The following is a 19,561-nucleotide window of genomic DNA, read 5'->3' as shown; positions in this document are numbered from 1 at the left end:
GGCCCTTGTCATGCCTCTTCATTGTATCCTTGATGCAACAAATTATCTATGTCTCACTCATGCAAGGAATTTTACAACATAATAAAATTGGTAACATCCTTCACAACAAGGCACTATTTGTCCCTCGAAAGGGCATACCATAATTGCAACCTTGAATATATATAATGTTTGTTTTCTCCTACACTGAAGGCACACAAGTCTACCCCAATCCATAGGCTTCATGGTTTCCCCAGTGGTAGGAGTGTCATTGGGATACCATTAAAAGCACACACTCACACATATGAGAATAATTTTGGGGGCTTAGCATCTTCTCAATTGCTAGCATAGTGACAGAGATAGAAGAGCCTCGCCCAAATAGATAGGAAGTTACCTTGCATAGAGAGAGAACTCAATTTCTTGTCCCATATACATCTAGGTCAATGGATATTGCTTCATTGTGTAAGAAATTTGAGCTAGATTGGTGCATCTAAATAAATTTATTTGTTTAAATAACACTTTACACATAAATGGAACATATTTTGAATAAAAGCTCTTTTGAACTTAGTGCATAACATAATATACAATTGAACCAAAAAAAACATACCCTAGGCTTAGAAAGAAATAATGAAGCCGAGGGAAGAAGGTAGAAAGTCACAATTGCCTACATACACAAGAAGTTTTAGACAAATTCTCACAATAATTCCCACACTATGACTTACCTCAACATCATGAGCTTCTGTGAGGGAGGCACTGCATACCTAGCTAGGTACGATTGGGGGCAGGGGACAGCTGGCCCGGTGGGGGATCCGATGGTCGCCCCCCCCCAATTGTACCTAGTTAGGTATGTGGTGCCTCTCGAACAAAAGCTCATGATGTTATTCATTGTATGAAAAACACTGGAAAAGACTCCGTTTTCTTACATGAGAAAATTTTTAAATCTTCTTGTGATAAGAGGATGAGAAAGAGAGTTGGTGACCCACCACTAATGTCCATACTTGTAGAAATAGGAAAACAAATGGCCACTATCTCTCACTATCTCTCAACAGGATCTACATATATGTATGTAGAAGACCATGCTTAGTTAATGTGCCTCTTCCAAGAAAAAGGAAGAAAAAAGCGATGTCATCCTTCATTGGCCATGTGGAACTAATTGACAAGCTTTATGCAATCATCCACAATTGCTCCCAAAAGTGACATGCTTTCCCAAGGCCTTATTGTCGACGTCGAAAAGGTCGATGCTAATGCTTTATCGTTCACAATTATGCTTGACAAAAAGTCAATCTAAGAGAATATTAAATCACATTGCTCCACTTCGGTGAAACTCACAAGTTTCATGCATTCAAGTTAAACATGTCCTTTATTTAATTTTAAGATGCACCATGTGGGTCCATGCCACATACACAAGAAGATTTAGAAATTTTCTCATGTAGGAAAACGGAGTCTTTTCCAATGTTTTTCATACAATGAATAACATCATGAGCTTATGCTCGAGAGGCACCACATACCTAGCTAGGTACGATTGGGGGCAAGGGACCGCCGGCCCCCCACCTGCCTCCCTCACAGAAGCTCATGATGTTGAGGTAAGTCACAAGGTGGGAATTATTGTGAGAATTTGTCCAAAACTTCTTGTCACATACATGTACATAGATTAAAGAATATTGAAGTAATATTGAAGGTGATATACATTAATATAGTAAAGGGTTTTATTCTAGATTCAAAAGTTGCGAACACTAAGACAGTAAAGATAACTTTAGAAACCTTTTGTTAGTAGAACTAAGTCATAGCTAATTACTTTGCAAGGGGGCATCTACAACTTCATTTACAAGCATGGAAGAGTCTTATTGTTCTGATTAAATTGCCAGATCAAGATTTCAAATGTTTCTGGTAGATTGGAGCCCAAAACTAAACCTTTCGATTGACCTTGGATCGTTAACTTCAACTTAAATAAAAGACCAAAACCAAGTTTCCTCTGACATTTTAAAAATTGGATTTGTGAATATAACCTGACTACATTATTATAACCAAGACTTAGAAAGCCTCTTGTTAGCTTCACAAAATACATAATAGAAAGGCAGATCTCATCAAAACATGCGTGCAAAATTCGTTTAAATCTCCGTGCTATCCAAACATAGACAGCATTGAAGCCTTCCAATACAAATAGTTTAAGGCTCAGCAATGTGCTGTTCTGCCTAAGCTGCAATACTTACGAGTTTTTACAAATTTCTCAGCCCATTTTACCCTTAAGATGCCTAGAAAGTGAAAGAAATATTCAAAAAGCTCGAAGAGATTGTAATTATGATGGTGAGACAAAGAATTACATTTCCAAACCAGAGATCAAAACTTAACTTATCTCCTTTCAAAGAGACGAAATACAACCTTAGTCTCAAGTCTCAGCAGCTGAGCCTCATGTGCTGCCAATACCAATTTAATTTCGATAAGCCATCATCCCTGCACCTCTACATCTACTGCGCCATTTTGACTATCTATGAAATCCAACAACTTCTTCGCGTTCCAATCACCTTCGGTCTTTCTCCTCTCTTCTTTGCATTCCAATCACCTTCAGTCTTTCTCGTCTACAACAATCAGAGATCAATACAATAAATCAGCATCACACCCCAAAAGGTCTAATAGACCCTTTCCCAACACTCTATTTGACTTATTCTTGTACACTCTAGAGATGCCCTTGCTGCTTGTGCTCTATTTGCATGTGCAACCATGTCAGGTATTTCTCGAGCCACTTCTTGTGTGTTTACTATTATTTTCAACTCTCCTTTGAAAATAATAGTAAACCATAGCTTAAATTGCACATTGGAGTTGTGAAGGCATAAATTCAGCTCCCGGGCAACATTTCCCTTCTTTGGCAGAAATTGCTAAGAAGTCCATTGAGGAGAAGGCTTCTAAGCCTATGAGGTTATCTAAGCTTAATCCCCATTCCTAGCCTTGATTTGAGGCAATCTTGTATTTTAAATTGCCCTAGGACTCTTATCCTTCGGTGATACCATTTATGGTTGATTTTCTGTTGTATTATTTTGATGTAATTTTACCTTAGGGTCTGTGCCCTTGAGGTGATTCTTGGGTTGGCGTGATTAACAAGGGGACATGCAATAAATGACATGGCATGGAAAGACTTTTTACTCCCCCGAGGGGAAACTTGCTTCCTGCCCCCACCGGCTTGCCAGCGGCTGTAGGCTCTTTCCCCCTGTCGACTTGCCGACACTAGCCTGTCAAAGTAAAAAGTTGTGGGTACAGCATGCCTTGGACTAAAAGTCTCATATGAGCTAGCAACCATCCTCTATCTCTCTGTGTAAAAATTAACACATGTCTAGTGATATTAGTATACTTCAAGAGAAAGTAAGCCATACCTGCTAAAAAACTAAAAGATCTGATCCTCTTCTTGCAGCCAACCTTATATGCAACCATTGGTAAGCGATTCCTTTCAATCAGGCGTTCATACAGTTCAAGTAGAAGACTAGGGTCCTTTTTGGCATAAATCTGGTACTCTTCAAGAAGAAACAGGTGTTCTATATCTTGGGACACAAAATCCAGCACCGCAGCATGCAAAACCTGTGAGCCAAATTTCCTTGCCAGCTCCAGAATGCTAATGGCATTATGGGCACCAATGTTCTTCGCAATGGCATCCTCACATACTATCCGCAGCAATGCAATATCATATTTCTCTGCAGCACTCAAAAGTGCTACAGAATGCTTTTGCATCACCTCAGGTACTACAACTGCGGTGTACAAAAAGCCCACAAAGGCTGTGAGAGCCTCCGCATTCAAGTCGTCCATCATCACCACACCACTCTTGGCTTCTTTCATTGGGCAACTACAGAACATGGCCCTAAACACCGATGACCTCCCAGCCTGCATTTGGAGGTTCACTAGGTTCCATAAAGCCAAACAAAAAAACGCAATGAGATGCGCATACTTTCACCTTTCTTTGACAACCTACCAGAACAGCTTTGTGTGCAGGGACTGGGGGTCCATCCACCGGACATAGTAGTACATCAGCGAACAGCAAACCTTGCCCACTCAAGTTCTGGAGCTCATGACTTTGTGTTGAATCCACCTTGAGCTTATGCCCCGAATTACTCCAACCACTAGCCAGGAACTCCACTCGTCTCAAATGATCGCTTAGCCACCGCTTGTCCCACTCTTCCTTATGCTTTCGTACACCCGTTCTGTAACTAGCTATGGTGGCCTCCAGCTCCACAACTCCTTCACGATAGCACCTCTTGCAGTATGCATATTCAACATCCAGCTCCACACAGAACTGTCTGCTGTTGTGAGCAGACAGCACACAACGACAGACTAGGCACTGTACACGGTGTGGCATTCCTCGCATGAGGCTACATTAAGCACTGTTTTGACATAAGAAAAATACAGCAGTAAGTCGTACTGTTTCCAGAAGCAAAAACTCACAACAAAAAGCTAAGCTTTTATTGTTTCCAAGTCTTGGGTAGTAGAAACTTGTCGTAATATAGTAGAAAGTGATGGTGCCAGTCATTGGCATATATGACGAAGGATATCCATGCTAGATTACTAGCTCCAAATTCATCATTACAAGCTCCAAGAGGACTCAGAGCAAAAACAAAATTTGTAAGCACAATAAATCCCTATGTTCAAGCCTAAACAATTCACAATTTGAGCTCAAAAGGGTGTAAATCTTGGGGCAATAGGAAATAAAGCCAGTGTTTTGTAAATAAGTTTAACAAAGCAAAAAAAGACGAACTGAACGATGAAATTTGCAGAGAGCTTAGTAATAAGCAAAAATAAAGTTTCTAGGCAGTTTGTGTCCCTCCATGGTGTCATCAAATGTCATGTGAACATATTGCTGGGCAAAGGACAGCGAGCTTTTCTGAATTGCGGCTAGTCTAAGTCTAGCCATGTGATGCCATATGGAAAAAACCAGACTTGATTAGATATGCAAGACTTCTTACCAGAGAGTTTGTATACTGGTACAAAAATAATACGAATGTTCATGGAGTTTGCTCTCATAGCAAAACAGTTTGCTATATCAATAATCTTGTACGAGAGTGGTTTCTAGTGTGCTATAAAAGCAAGAAAATTTTCGCGTCTAGATCCATGCAACTTCCTTATATACGGTCCCTGGACAGACACCCCTTCCATATCCTGCCCATCTACGAGTACCTTCTTTATCACTGAGATGGTAAAGAAGGTCATTGACAGGATGAAGACTAGGAGGGCATATGATCACAATGGCCTTGTGTCATCAAGAGGTGTATTTCTCCTATTGCCTTCTTTAAATATGTATTACATATTCTTATTTATTTTATTTTTACTTGTTTTCCCCAGAACCCTTGAAAAGGTGCAAGTGGACATTGCATGGCCAGTGTGAAACAGCTGCGTCGAACCGGTTTCTCACATCGGGAATCTAGGTCGATCAGTCTCAGACTGGACGGGCCAGTTAGCACTAAATCCTGATGGTATAGAAGCCTATGTGCGTCATAAGGGAATTTGGGCCACTCGGCAAGTCACTTACAACTTTATAAGTTCGTAGGAACTAGGGAATTAAACCAAAGGGGCAAACTGGACACTTGGCAGTTGGAGAGAAACCTGAAGGACACCTCAGCAAGAGTGGCCGCCCAAATGAGAGTGGAGGCTAATTTTTGAACTTAAGTGACCTACAATGTGTGTGTGTGAATAGTGGGTGCACGTTCACAGCTTTAATGGAAAGCTTGCCTTCTCCTTTGCCTCATGTAGCACGATAATTTGCTCTCGTGCATCTCCCTCTCCCCTTTGCACATATGGTAATGCCCCACTAGTTGGGCTTCTCAGTTGACTATGTCACCAGCGTGTGACTACTATCTATCCTTTTTGTTGATTTCTTTCTTATTATCTATTTACTTTCACTTTTTGGAAACACCCCTCGGGAAATCTAACTGCCCTGCATTGCATAGCTAGTGTGGAACTATCCAGAGGGAGTCCAGGCCTGAGGGCAAGAGAGCACTAAGGTTGGACAAGGACTATGGTTAGCCAAGTGGGGTCATTGACTAGCCAAAGTGGAATCCTTTGCTACAAAGGCTACATTTCAGTTCTGGATGTGGCCGCAGTGTACAAAGAGGGTCGGAGGACCTAGAAAGATACAATGGCAGCATCTCCTAAAATTTAGGGAACTGCTATTTTGGGACCTGAAAATGTGTTGACGTCATTACCTCCGGAATGACAAGGGGAACACTTTCTTACTCTGCCGTGAAGTCAATTGGGCAACCGGTTGGGATATTTTTAGACAGCAACCCCGAAACGGGAAAATGCTTATAAATGTGCCAAGTGGCACCTTCTGGTGCACTTGCCTCATGCAACAAGAAGTGGCGCTGAATTTAGGAGGGGGAGAGCCTCATTTTCAGATTTGTCACAGGTTAAGAGCTATGGAGTGCTTGCTTTCCCTCTTATGCACAGTGCGGTGCCAGGAGTGATGCCCTGCACGCTACGCATTGCCCTCTCTCTCCCCTTTGGCAGTATGTTATGCCCCTCTAGTGGGCTCTTCATTTGACCAATGTACAGTTGTGTGGGTTCATGCACGATTGCCGAGGCAAGAGCCTCTTGCACAAGTACTGGATTAGCTAGCGGCTAATTCCCCCGCAGGTACAGGTGAATTCGGAGAGGTTTCACGCCAGAAATCTCGTCCGATTCAAAGGGCAAGTAGCCCTACAGGTGCGGGAGCTCGAGGACTTGCTACGGATGCGACCGGCACGCGAAACGGAGCCCAAAACAGTAAATTACAGCCTGCTGTGTATTTTTGCAGGTTTAGGGTTTTGGCCCTAAACGGACCCTAATACCCCCAGGAGGTTCGGGGACGCAAGGGGACCGCTGTACAGGTGATCTGGCGCATTTTCGGGGCCGAAAACAGAGAATTCAGCGTGCTGCAAATTCTCGCCAGGTTTTGTAAAGTGCCCGTATGCGTCGGGAAGGTCAGTCAATGCGTGGGAATACTGACTGTGAAGGGTCCTAGTACAGTTATGCTGCCGAAATCAGGCCGGAACAGTTGAAATTCAGCCAAGTTTGTGCGGGGCAGCTTGTAGGGATCCACAGCATTTATTCCCTCTTTTGAACAATAAAGAAATAAAGTTAGGGGCCAATCTGGTGTCGGTCTACTCATACAGGTGCAATCTAGCAACCTGTATCCCTCTCCCCTTTGTTGTGTCTTGAAAGTACAGGTAAAATAGACGACTAATAATGGATGAAAGCTAAATCAAGGTTTGAAGTAAAGTCTACCGCCCTTTTTGGATTGAACACGCCGGTTACATGGTTCCATCGACGGGATTAAATCACTTTTTCCCATAGAAGTGAGCCTTGGTCAGTTTTGGGCTTGAAGACATAGGGGATCATAGACCAAACACAGGGAATTGCAATTATGGCTGACAGACCAGATGATGTGACTGAAGAGGTTTCCTCTTCACAGGGTCAACAGACACATGAAGTGGGTGAGTCCTCAAGACCACCACAGACTGATGACGATATATTCAGGACCCAGTTGGCTACTGCTGTGGCTATGTTCACACAAGTAATGCAGAACCCGAGGTCTTTAGCCTTTCTGCAACCTCCTGTTCCGTCTCAGCAAGTTGGGTCACTGGATCATATTCAAAAGCCTGTTAAGGCTCGAGCACAGGTGATTCATACCGCACAATCAATGGAAACACCTGTACACTTGACGGAGAACATGCAGTCTCCACAACCTGTGCCTAAGGTGCAAGAACATGTGGCTGAGATGCCAGTCTTTCAGGCTGTACCAGTTCAGCCCGCCACCTTTCATCAGCCTATAGCTGGTTCTAATGGGCAGGGAAGCAACCTACAGGCTATGCAACAGGTCTTCCCACCACCTTCAGTACACCCTGGCTATTTTGGAGGTGGATCGGTATTCCAAAGCATGGCTGGTCATGCACCTGGAAATCAGTTTTACACGCCAGGAACAGTGTTTGGGGGTGCTCAAACGATGATGCCTAACCCCATGTATGGTGTCACGGGCATGCTACCAGGGTTTCAGAGCACTCAGGGCCAATTTGGGATGCCACAGGCAAATTTTGGTATGGCTGGAATTACAAATCAGCAGCCAAATATGGCATTTTCAGGTCAAGTTAATAGCGGCCAAGGAACACAGATGAACCCTAATAGTGTTCCCATGTTTCAGTCACTTCCATATGACAATTTAACGCTGCTGGAGAGGCCAACTCCGTACAAAGAAGGTGACAAAGTTGTGTCATTCACGACCTTTACAGGGTTTGATGACAAGAAGAAGGCTCTCTCATTCCTCCAGCAGTTTGACAAGGCCTATGCAGGGGGAAACTTTACAGAGGCTTCAAAGGTCCGCAAGGCAACCACTTTCTTGACAGGGAATGCGGGACAATGGTGGACAACTTTATTGCTTCAAGGGCAAGCTCCGTCCACATGGATTTACTTCAAGCAGATTTTTGCAGCAGCATGGTTATCTGATGACTTTGAAGCAGATGTCATGACAGAATGGCACCAGCTAAATGCTGCCACTTGCAGAAATCTGGATGATTACAATCGGAAGTTTTGGAAAGCTCTACTTCCAGTAACTTCCTATAGGTTTGTGCCATTGACAGAACAGATTGAAAAATACTGTTATGGCCTACCCAAAGGATTGAGAAATACTGCACGAAGACAAAAGTCACTACTTTGACGCAGCTCATCGAGGTAGCAAACACTGGCAATGGTTTGCTCAAGGGAGAAGATTGTGAATTTAACACTGGCGTCAAGGCAGGATCAAGCAAGAAAAATTCAGCCAAGAAGCACGTTCCCAATGAGGCTCCTAAAGGGACTCAGGAGTTAGCCAACGCAGGGAAAGATAAAGCTACGGCTGAATCAGAAAAAGGACCAGCAAAGAAATGGAAAAGACGTTTTCCTCGCAAGTCAGAAGAGCAAAAGAAGGTCGTGAGGACAGAGAACAAATGCTTTATATGTGAGCAGCCTGGCCACATTGCTTAAAATTGTCCTACAAAGAAAAGGCCAGCTGATTCTGATGACAAGGAAGACAAGAAAGGAAAGAAGCCCATGGCTGGTCTAGTGCCAGATATGGTGGGCGACAAGCCAAATTCAGATGCAAGTGAGCTTTGCAGAGCATGGGGAAAGGTCAGGGATCAAACAGTGCTTATCTTCTTTGATCCAGGTGCCAAAGCCAACTTCATTTCCCCAGAATTGGCTTCAAAGTTGGGAATCAGACCTGAAGAGATGGGGTATACAGCAGAGGCAGGTTTGGCATGTCCTGGCCATACAGAGGCTGTGACACCCATCATTGGAAAGTTGCGTCTACATATCCAGTCCTATGTAGATACTGAAGAATTTTACATCATGCCACTGGACGGATGTGATGTGTTGTTAGGTATTCCTTGGTTGTTTCGTGTACAGGGAATCATGGATGCCTACAACAAAAAGATCACTGTACAGAGCAGGGGAAAGACTCACATTCTGGATGTAAAGCTTAAAGGGGAGTCTATTCCTACTGTATCAGCTTCTGCTATTACTTCTGTAATGAAAAAGCATCTTTCTACGTACTTGGTTTTTGCACGTGAAGTGTCAGATTGTGATGAATCAAATTTATCTATGTTAGATAAAGAAAGGTCAATGTTTTTACAACAGTATAGTGACTGTTTTTCCGATTCATTACCGTCTCAATTACCGCCAGAGAGACCGTGCACTGAACAAGAATACCATCAAGAATAGGTTTCCTATACCTAGAATTGATGATATTATGGACAAATTAGAAGGAGCAGCTATGTTTAGCAGGATAGATCTAAAGAGTGGGTACCATCAGATCCGCATTAGATCAGAGGATGTGCACAAGACTGCTTTTAGAACGACGTTTGGCCTTTGCGAATTTTTAGTGATGCCCTTTGGTCTCACAAATGCTCCTGCTACGTTCAATAGGATGATGGACAGAATTTTCCGTCCACACCAGCAGTTTGTTGGTACATTCTTTGATGACATGATAGTCTACTCAAAGAATGAAGAGGAGCATAGGCATCACTTGGCCATTGTGTTCAAAGAGCTACGCAGTCATAGGTTGCTCATCAATGCAAAGAAAAGTGAGTTTTTTCTGGAAGAGATTCACTTTCTGGGACACATTGTCTCAAAGGATGGTGTCAGAATGGATCCTGCAAAAGTTGAAGCGATCAAGTCATGGCCAAATTTGAAGACGGTGCATGATGTCCGAAGCTTTTTGGGACTATGCTCCTATTACAGAAGGTTTATCCGAAATTTCGCTGAGATTGCTTCACCTTTACATGCTCTTCAAAAGAAGGCAGTCACCTTTAGGTGGACACAGAAAGAGATTTCAGCTTTTAATCTCTTAAAGGAAAAGATGACTTCGGATCCAGTCATTGTGTTGCCAGATCTTAGGAAGTCATTTGTGGTCCAGTGTGACGCCTGTGGTAGTAGCATTGGTGCAGTGCTAATGCAAGATGGCAAGGTAGTAGCCTATGAGAGCAGAATTTTACAAGGGCCAGAGATGACCATGCAGGTCTATGAGAAAGTGTTACTGGCTGTGATTCATGCGCTCTTAAGTTGGAAACACTACCTGCTAGGTGCAGACTTTGTTGTCCAAACGGACCATCAGACCTTGCGGTACTTCTTGACACAGGCAAAGTTATCTGAGAAGCATATGCGATGGGCAAATATTTTGTCCATGTTCCATTTTCAGATTGTGCATGTGGAAGGCAAGAAGAACGTTGTGGCTGATGCCTTGTCAAGGAAGCCACAAATTTCAGCTGTGTCGATTCCTTATCATCATGAACTTGATGATATGAGAGAACAGTATGCAAATGATGAAGATTTTGCAAGGGTCTTCGAGCAACTAATGGATGGACAACGTCATGAACACTATCTTCTTAAAGACGGGTTCATGATGATGCATGGCAGATTGTGTGTCACAAAGCCATTGTGACGCAAAGTTATGGAAGAGAGTCATGTCCCACCGTATGCAGGGCATCGTGGTATCGATGCTACAGTTAAAGCGGTTGAGACATTCTTCTACTGGCCTACATTGAGAAGAGATGTGGATGCCTTTGTGTGAGAATGCCTAATATGCCAAAAGGTCAAGTTTGACAGGCAAAAGGCACCAGGGTTATTGCAACCACTACCTATTCCAGATAAACCATGGGAAAGTATTGCTATGGATTTTATCTTTGATCTTCCGAGAACGCAGACAGGAAACGATGGTATTTGGACCATTATTTGCAAGCTCATTTTATTCCTGTCAGGAAGAAGATAAAGCCAGATCAGATGGCACCCTTGTTTATGAGCAATATTTTCAAGTATCATGGCATGCCACAGTCAATTGTTAGCGACCGTGATCCACGCATGACAAGTTTGTTCTGGAGAGGCTTGTTTGAGAATATGGGCACCACGCTCAAATTCTCTTCGTCATTTCATCCTCAAACAGATGGGCAGTCAGAAGAGGCAAATTCTACTGTCCTAGATCTGCTGAAGTGCTATGTGTCAGAGCATAAAGGAAAGTGGGAGCAGTATTTGCCATTGGTGGAGTATGCATACAATAATACAGTGCATTCATCAACTGGCAAGGCACCTTTTGAGATAGTTGAAGGTGGCAAGAAAGTTCCTCCCATACTGCATACAAAGGACAAGATATTTGAAGCACATAAGTATGTTCAGGACATGGATGAAATGTACAAGAAGGTCAAAGTGGCCTTAGAAAGGACTCAGGCAAAGCAAAAGAAAGCAGCTGATCGTCACCGTCGTGAAGTGGTATATTCACTTGGTGATTGGGTGCTTTTACGCTTTGAAAAGGCAAGGTTAAAGAAGATGAAGGGCAAGGAAAGACTGTTTCCAAAGCTCAGCATGCGTTACTATGGGCCTTTTCAAGTGTGCGACATAATCAGTGATGTTGCATATAGGCTGAAATTGCCTGACAGTTGGAAGATTCACAATGCGTTTCATGTGAGTCTTCTCAGACCCTATGTGGGTGATGTGCCAGAAGATATGCCAGCTGAAGATCAGCCGGAAGTCGAGGAACTTGACGAGATCTTGGTCCCTGAACAAATTTTGGCACACAAAGAAAGGAAAGTGAAAGGCAAGGTTGCTAGGCGTTACTTGGTAAAGTTCAGAAACTATCCACCAATGGATGCTAAGTGGATGGAAGAAGGTGAACTTGCAGAGTCACCAACTGTGTTATCACTTTACTTGGAAGCCTTCGATTTGCAACCTACCTTGACCCCTTGAGTTTCAAAGCTAAATGGATTGTCAGTGAGACAATGGCTTCTGAAACAAATGATGTACATGGTATCTAAAGTGAGCTCAAATCAAATACCTGTTACATGAATGTTAGAGCTGTACAGATTGTCAGTTTGGCAATTGCTCTTATGGAATGTCCAAAAGTTTGGTTAGTGCTATAGAAGTGAGTATTTCTTGTCAGTTTGTCAAGGATACAGTAATTGCTTCTATTAAAGAGTACATGTGTAACTGCATTCTTAAACTATCGATTTGGGTAAGCTCGAAAGTGTTACGGGATCCAACGTGTACTATAAGACAGTAGCAAAATGTGCAGCTACCATTTTGTCATTGGAAAGTTAGTGACTCAAAGCAATGGCAGAGTGCGCAGCTACCACTATGTCATTGGGACAGGGTTCACACGCAGGCAATACATGAGTCGACGAGGTGTTGAATACACCAGGGTTGACAATGAGCATGTATGTGTCGTATATGTGTCGACAGGTGTTGAATACATCAGTGTTGACAGTAAGCATGTACGACATAGATGCAAACGAGGACGTTTGAGATTTCAAGAGGGGGGTATGTCACCAGCGTGTGACCATAGTTGACACGTACGATCACGTACGACGGGTACACGTACGAAGACGTGCGGTACTAATCGAACTAAAAAAAATTATACATACGGTGACGTAACGTACGATGCAAAAAAAAATCATGCGTCTTACACATGATAGATCATATGAGTCATGACATCGACCTTAGTACTTAGTACCAGGGCAAGAAACAAACATTTTTCCTAGCCGATCAAAATAAGGGAAAATTTGAGTTTTCAGGTCAAAATTTGAAGCTTTTGCCGGTAATTACACTAAAACTCGTGTAAATTTGCCGGTTTTCTTAGAGGCAAGCTCAAAATCTAACCGGGATTTTATAATTTCAACCGGTTAAAATACACTAGACCCCGGCTTTTTTCTAACACTGCTTAGTACTAAATACTTGTAACTTAAGTCTTACAAGTTAGAACATGAAAGATCTGTCCATGGACATTGGAAACGGCAATGTCCGAAGAAAGAAGAATCATGATCTCCAAAGTGGTGGCGGCCATAGTAGATCCGCTACCCAAGCCTCGTCGCACATAGGTCATGGTGGTTTGAGCCAATGCAGCCATTGGGCTCTTGTTCAAATGCAGTCGAGATGCAAAACATTCCCACACCAAAAATCGCCCCGCAACAACAACAACAACAACAACAAAAAAAACGACTCATGTACGGAACGTACGAGTGGTACGGAACATCCCGTACGTCGAACGTGGACAACCCGGCGTGTGACTACTATCTATCCTTTTTGTTGATTTCTTTCTTATTATCTATTTACTTTCACTTTTTGGAAACACCCCTCGGGAAATCTAACTGCCCTGCATTGCATAGCTAGTGTGGAACTATCCAGAGGGAGTCCAGGCCTGAGGGCAAGAGAGCACTAAGGTTGGACAAGGACTATGGTTAGCCAAGTGGGGTCATTGACTAGCCAAAGTGGAATCCTTTGCTACAAAGGCTACATTTCAGTTCTGGATGTGGCCGCAGTGTACAAAGAGGGTCGGATGACCTAGAAAGATACAATGGCAGCATCTCCTAAAATTTAGGAAACTGCTATTTTGGGACCTGAAAATGTGTTGACGTCATTACCTCCGGAATGACAAGGGGAGCACTTTCTTACTCTGCCGTGAAGTCAACTGGGCAACCGGTTGGGATATTTTTAGACGGCAACCCCGAAACGGGAAAATGCTTATAAATGTGCCAAGTGGCACCTTCTGGTGCACTTGCCTCATGCAACAAGAAGTGGCGCTGAATTTAGGAGGGGGAGAGCCTCATTTTCAGATTTGTCACAGGTTAAGAGCTATGGAGTGCTTGCTTTCCCTCTTATGCACAGTGCGGTGCCAGGAGTGATGCCCTGCACGCTACGCATTGCCCTCTCTCTCCCCTTTGGCAGTATGTTATGCCCCTCTAGTGGGCTCTTCATTTGACCAATGTACAGTTGTGTGGGTTCATGCACGATTGCCGAGGCAAGAGCCTCTTGCACAAGTACTGGATTAGCTAGCGGCTAATTCCCCCGCAGGTACAGGTGAATTCGGAGAGGTTTCACGCCAGAAATCTCGTCCGATTCAAAGGGCAAGTAGCCCTACAGGTGCGGGAGCTCGAGGACTTGCTACGGATGCGACCGGCACGCGAAACGGAGCCCAAAACAGTAAATTACAGCCTGCTGTGTATTTTTGCAGGTTTAGGGTTTTGGCCCTAAACGGACCCTAATACCCCCAGGAGGTTCGGGGACGCAAGGGGACCGCTGTACAGGTGATCTGGCGCATTTTCGGGGCCGAAAACAGAGAATTCAGCGTGCTGCAAATTCTCGCCAGGTTTTGTAAAGTGCCCGTATGCGTCGGGAAGGTCAGTCAATGCGTGGGAATACTGACTGTGAAGGGTCCTAGTACAGTTATGCTGCCGAAATCAGGCCGGAACAGTTGAAATTCAGCCAAGTTTGTGCGGGGCAGCTTGTAGGGATCCACAGCATTTATTCCCTCTTTTGAACAATAAAGAAATACCGAAAGGGGCGCCTAAGTTAGGGGCCAATCTGGTGTCGGTCTACTCATACAGGTGCAATCTAGCAACCTGTATCCCTCTCCCCTTTGTTGTGTCTTGAAAGTACAGGTAAAATAGACGACTAATAATGGATGAAAGCTAAATCAAGGTTTGAAGTAAAGTCTACCGCCCTTTTTGGATTGAACACGCCGGTTACAGACTATGTACAGTTCAAGGGGTTTTATGCACGTTTGCCAAGGCAAGAGCCTTCTGAACAAGAACCGGATTAGCTAATTGCTAATCCCCCACAGGTACGAACAATTCCATCGCAAAAGATTGCGAATTTGGAGAGTTTTCTCGCGTGAAAACTCGTCCAAATCACAAGCGACTGTCCCATTGCGTACGGGAGCCCTTGGGACACGCGTAGACGTGTTCGCTCTGCTAAAAACGATTCAAACAGATAATTACAACCTACTGTGCATGTCCAGACACTTGAGAGTAGATGCATATCCTCTGGTTGCAAACATCATGATCATCAGCAGTACCATCAGATTCCATCAGGAGCATTTTACAATGCACAAAACCTATTTTCCCTATTTTAGCCATTTTTCACTTATTATTAATAAGTGATTTTGTTGGGAAACTAGGTAGGGCAATTATGGCAAGATAATATATAAGAAACCTAGCGCTAGCACTTTCTGGCAGAAGAGGCAGCAAGGACCAAGTGTCCAACAGAGCACCTTCTAAGCAAAACTCCCCGGAAAGACAACTAGCGTTTTCTTCATCAGATGAAGCCTAGCGTTTTGCTACAAGATTCAGCCTTGGCATTTTGCAGTTGCAGATCAGCCCTGGCGTTAGAAGATCCCAGCTCTCAGCCCTAGCTTCAGCATTTTCAGTTTTCAGCATATAGACACCGCAGAACAGCCCCCAAACCTCGCAAATCTCACCTTCCCGCAACAGATCAGCCAGTGTTTGCAAGTTCAGCCCACTATTCGCAGATTTCAGCAACTGTGTTTTCAGCGCAACGTCGTCCTGTTGTCATCGTCGCCGTAGAGTCAGAAGTCAGCAGATACAAGATTTGCAGATTTCAGCCCTTAGCATTTTCAGTTTTCAACCCGTCTCGTCGTCGTCCTCATTGTCGTCGACATCGTCGGCAAGTCCATTGCATTGTAGAGATTTGTGCAATCAATAGTCGACCGCTCTCGCCATAGAGAGTGGGGCCTTCGGAGGAGGGTTTGACAACATTCTGGTGTCGTATTCTTCTCTCTCTATCTCTCAATCTCGGCACCTTCATTCACAGTGTTTACCACTTTGTTTGTGATCATTTGCACTCTCACTAAAGGAACGAAAGGCTCTCCCTTTCGTAAATAAAAGGAACCCTTGAGCACAGTTTGGAGCACTCATCTTGAGCAAAGTTCAACATTCACCTCCACTGCACCTTAAATTGGTATCAGAGCTTTGGCAATGTTCTGAATCACTCAAGGAAAGAACCACAGAATTTTTTTTGCTTGTTGCGGTCGCACGTAACCCAAGTCCACTTGGGCGTGTCGATTCCTAATCGTGTTTTGAAGAGTGACAAGAAACCCAAGAAAGAAGGGCTTGTCTAGCCTCCCCTTGTTTCTCTTTTCACTCATTGAGAGCAGACCGTGCACTTAGCGGCCAGCCAATCGACGTGAGGTGGGAAAAAGCAACCTTGGTGTGAGCGCAAGGCCGCCAAGGGGTGCGGCCACGGAAAAGAGAGGAGCTCGGGTAAGAGAAGATCCTTTTCTAACACAGATTGCAAGCTAAAGAAAGACATCAAGAACCTCAAGAACTCAAGACCCTCAAGAACCCAAGTTCCTCGTGAACTTAAGAACCCAAGACTTCAGTGTATGGTCATCACCCGAAGCGGAAAGGATACTTCGCATGGAGGTGATAAGCATGGAAGTGGAGAAGAAGAATTTTTCTCACCAGGAGGTTTTTCCGACCCTCCCCCTTCCCCATCTACGCAAGGATTGCACCAAATCCTATGGAGGCTTTGGTCAAGATGATGATGGACATGATGATACGATAAGAAGCGCAACGCGCCGCCTTGGAGCGCGAGCACGAAGAAAGAAAGGCAGAATTGGATCGTGAACACAAAGAAAGAACGGCAGCCTTAGAGTGTGATCGCGAGCAAGCGCGCTTGGCGGTTGAAGAAAGAAAGACAGAATTGGATCGCAAACGCGAAGAAAGATGAGCGGCCTTGGAGTTAGAGCGTGAGGCGCAAAGAGACCAATGCATGCAAGAGTTGGTCCTACATGTACTTACCTCAAAACCCGAGCCGGTCAAAGATGTTGGTAGTTCATCAAGTAGCAGAGACTCGAACTCCAACAACCCCGTCACAGAAAAGATCAAGTTCAGTAAGTATGATGGTAAGATGGATGCTAGTGTTATTCATTCTTGGTTGCATCAATTTAATGCTTAGTTTGCGACAAATAAGAAAACAGGAAATAGTAAGGTCTTGACGGCAGCCATGTACCTTGCCGGTGATGCCATTAATTGGTACCACGCATGGGAAGAGGCACAGTTGGCCGCGCACCTAAAGGAAGCCGACGAAGACGCGCCCCTCTCCTTCAATTGGGCCGACTTCCAAGACAAGCTCAAGGCACGGTTTATGCCACCCTAGTACCTAGCACGGTTGAAAGACGATTGGCACAGTCTCAAGCAAAATGGTTTGCCAATTATGTCTTTCTCTAATCGTGTTTTGCAGATCGGTACCCAATTACGCAAATCGGATGATGAGCGCAAGGAGGCTTTCATTTTCGCGTTGAACGACTATATCAGGTTTGATGTCGAAGTCCTCGACCCCATAGATCTCAACAAGGTGGTAGCAATTGCTCTCGCACACGAGATGAAGCACAATAAAGGAAAGCCAAAGGAGAACAAGACTTCTCAAGGTACCACTCAGACTTCTCAAAACCCTAAGAACGGTAAGAATGGTACGAATGGTAACTCTTCTAACCAATCTTCATCTAGTCTCTCAGAAAAGAACTCTCCAAATGAACCTAAGGGTAAAGCGCACACAATTACTAAACCTAAGCTCACTCAGATGAAAAGACAGAACAAGGAATTTTAATAGGATACATTACGTCGGAAGAGCAAAGCATTTATTCTAAGGAAGGTTGATGTTATCATTGTCACATCAAGGGTCACATTAAAAGAACATGTCCTAAGCTTGACTCTAATGAATCTAAAGAACCCACAAAAACCACATTCTCTGTCAATGCAATAAATGAGAACACGAGTGTGACCCAAGTTTCTCATGATCCTCCCATTGATGAGTCTCTCATTAAGTGTTATGGTCATGTGAAGGGTCAGTGTTTTGTCATATTGTTTGACCCAGGCAGTATGCATGATGTGATTAGTGACTCTCTTATCCAAAGAGCCCGCTTGGAGGTTAGCAAGACATCTCCTTTCGAGGTGTCGGGTGGGCATTCGATGGTTTCGTGAGCATAACCCTCTCATTGATTGGGCGGAAAATACGTTCACTTTCAATGCCAAAAGTGACTCTCCCATTGTCATTCGTGGAGAGGAAGTTGTTCATTCTTCATCTCTCATTTCTAATGTGCAGGCAACGATTGAAAAGAATCAGGAGAAGGAGACTCTCTCAGTCTTGTCTTCTCCAAAGCACGACACACATGAATTGCATGATAAAGATGTGATTATTCACAAACATGATGATTTGCATGATAAAGATGTGATTGTTCACAAGGATGATGATTTAGTTGATACTTTGTCTAGTGAAGCTAACCTCATTGCAGATTCGATCAATCACGAAGAACCGATCTTGGCTCTCGAGTCAAGGTCCCAAGAACCCCCACAAGAAGTATTATGTGTGCGCATGATTAGTCAGCACGCATTGTTCGAGTGTTTCATTCGTGATGGTTTCCTGTATTTTCATCATCATCCTCATGTGATCCCTTTTCATAGGCATGCCATATTGTACGATGAACACGATTCACTCATGAATGAGCACGGATGTATGCAGATTACTCATGAAAAGATGAAATGTTTGCAGTCAAGAAATTCACATTCCATGTCTCTTCCTTGGCATGAAGAGTATCCAAAAGAGCACAAGAAGGATTGAGCATCAAGCATCGGCATTTCCATTGTGATTTGCCACAGTTGATTGATTTAGATCAGAAAGTCAAGATTCGATCCCATTTTTTGCGTATGTTTGATGAACGGTTTGACACTCCGTCACTTTATTCATCTACATTGCATGCACAGTTTTTTCGAAAGAACGGTCTTTTTCTAGTCACTTTACATAGAATGGGTATGTTCATGTTTTTGTGTTGAAAGTGGTTTCAAGAATTTTCCTCCTCGGAGATTCTTGATGAAGGTGGACCTACGTCCATAGACTCATTTGGACCATTGAAGCAGCCACAGATGACTTTGTGTCACTTTCGGCGCGGCCCAAAGAAGCAAGCATTGTAGACCTTTATGAAGTTCAAGTATCGCATGACCCACGCATTAGAGTGGGCCAGCGAAGAGTCTTTTTCAAGATTCCAGCCATTGTTGGCGATCTCCCTCGACGCCATACAGTTCGGTACCAATACCTCACTTTAAAAAGGAGGGGATGTCACATGCACATCTAAGCCTATGTGTACGTGGACAAGATACTTCATGACAAGGGTTCAGTTAGCCTAGCTTAGGAAGTGTTCTGGCACTTTTGTGAGTCTGTTCGCAGACAGTGTATGTCCAAACACTTAGAGTAGATGCATATCCTCTAGTTGCACACAGCATGATCATCAGCAGTACCATCAGATTCCATCAGGAGCATTTTA

General features: G+C 43.8%; 1 protein-coding gene across 3 annotated transcripts in view; it reads right to left on the bottom strand.

Moving 5' to 3' along the window:
• Positions 1-2,057: 2,057 nt before the first annotated feature.
• The window catches only part of LOC147439449 (BTB/POZ domain-containing protein At1g01640-like), a 35,067-nt gene continuing 17,563 nt past the window's right edge, over positions 2,058-19,561 (bottom strand). For all 3 annotated transcript variants that reach the window (XM_086485300.1, XM_086485302.1, XM_086485301.1), the window contains 3 exons: positions 3,932-4,340; positions 3,342-3,843; positions 2,058-2,552 (listed from right to left, as the gene is read on the bottom strand). In XM_086485300.1, coding sequence (XP_086341426.1) covers positions 2,539-2,552; positions 3,342-3,843; positions 3,932-4,324 — 909 coding nt within the window. In that variant the 5' untranslated portion in view covers positions 4,325-4,340 and the 3' untranslated portion in view covers positions 2,058-2,538. The remainder of the gene's footprint in view (positions 2,553-3,341; positions 3,844-3,931; positions 4,341-19,561) is intronic.

This window comes from Adiantum capillus-veneris, chromosome 16 (assembly GCF_014529385.1).
Source record: "Adiantum capillus-veneris isolate H3 chromosome 16, ASM1452938v2, whole genome shotgun sequence".
Lineage (NCBI taxonomy): Eukaryota > Viridiplantae > Streptophyta > Polypodiopsida > Polypodiales > Pteridaceae > Adiantum > Adiantum capillus-veneris.
The sequence above is the reverse complement of the archived record's forward strand: the minus strand, read 5'-3'. Positions and strand labels throughout refer to the sequence as shown.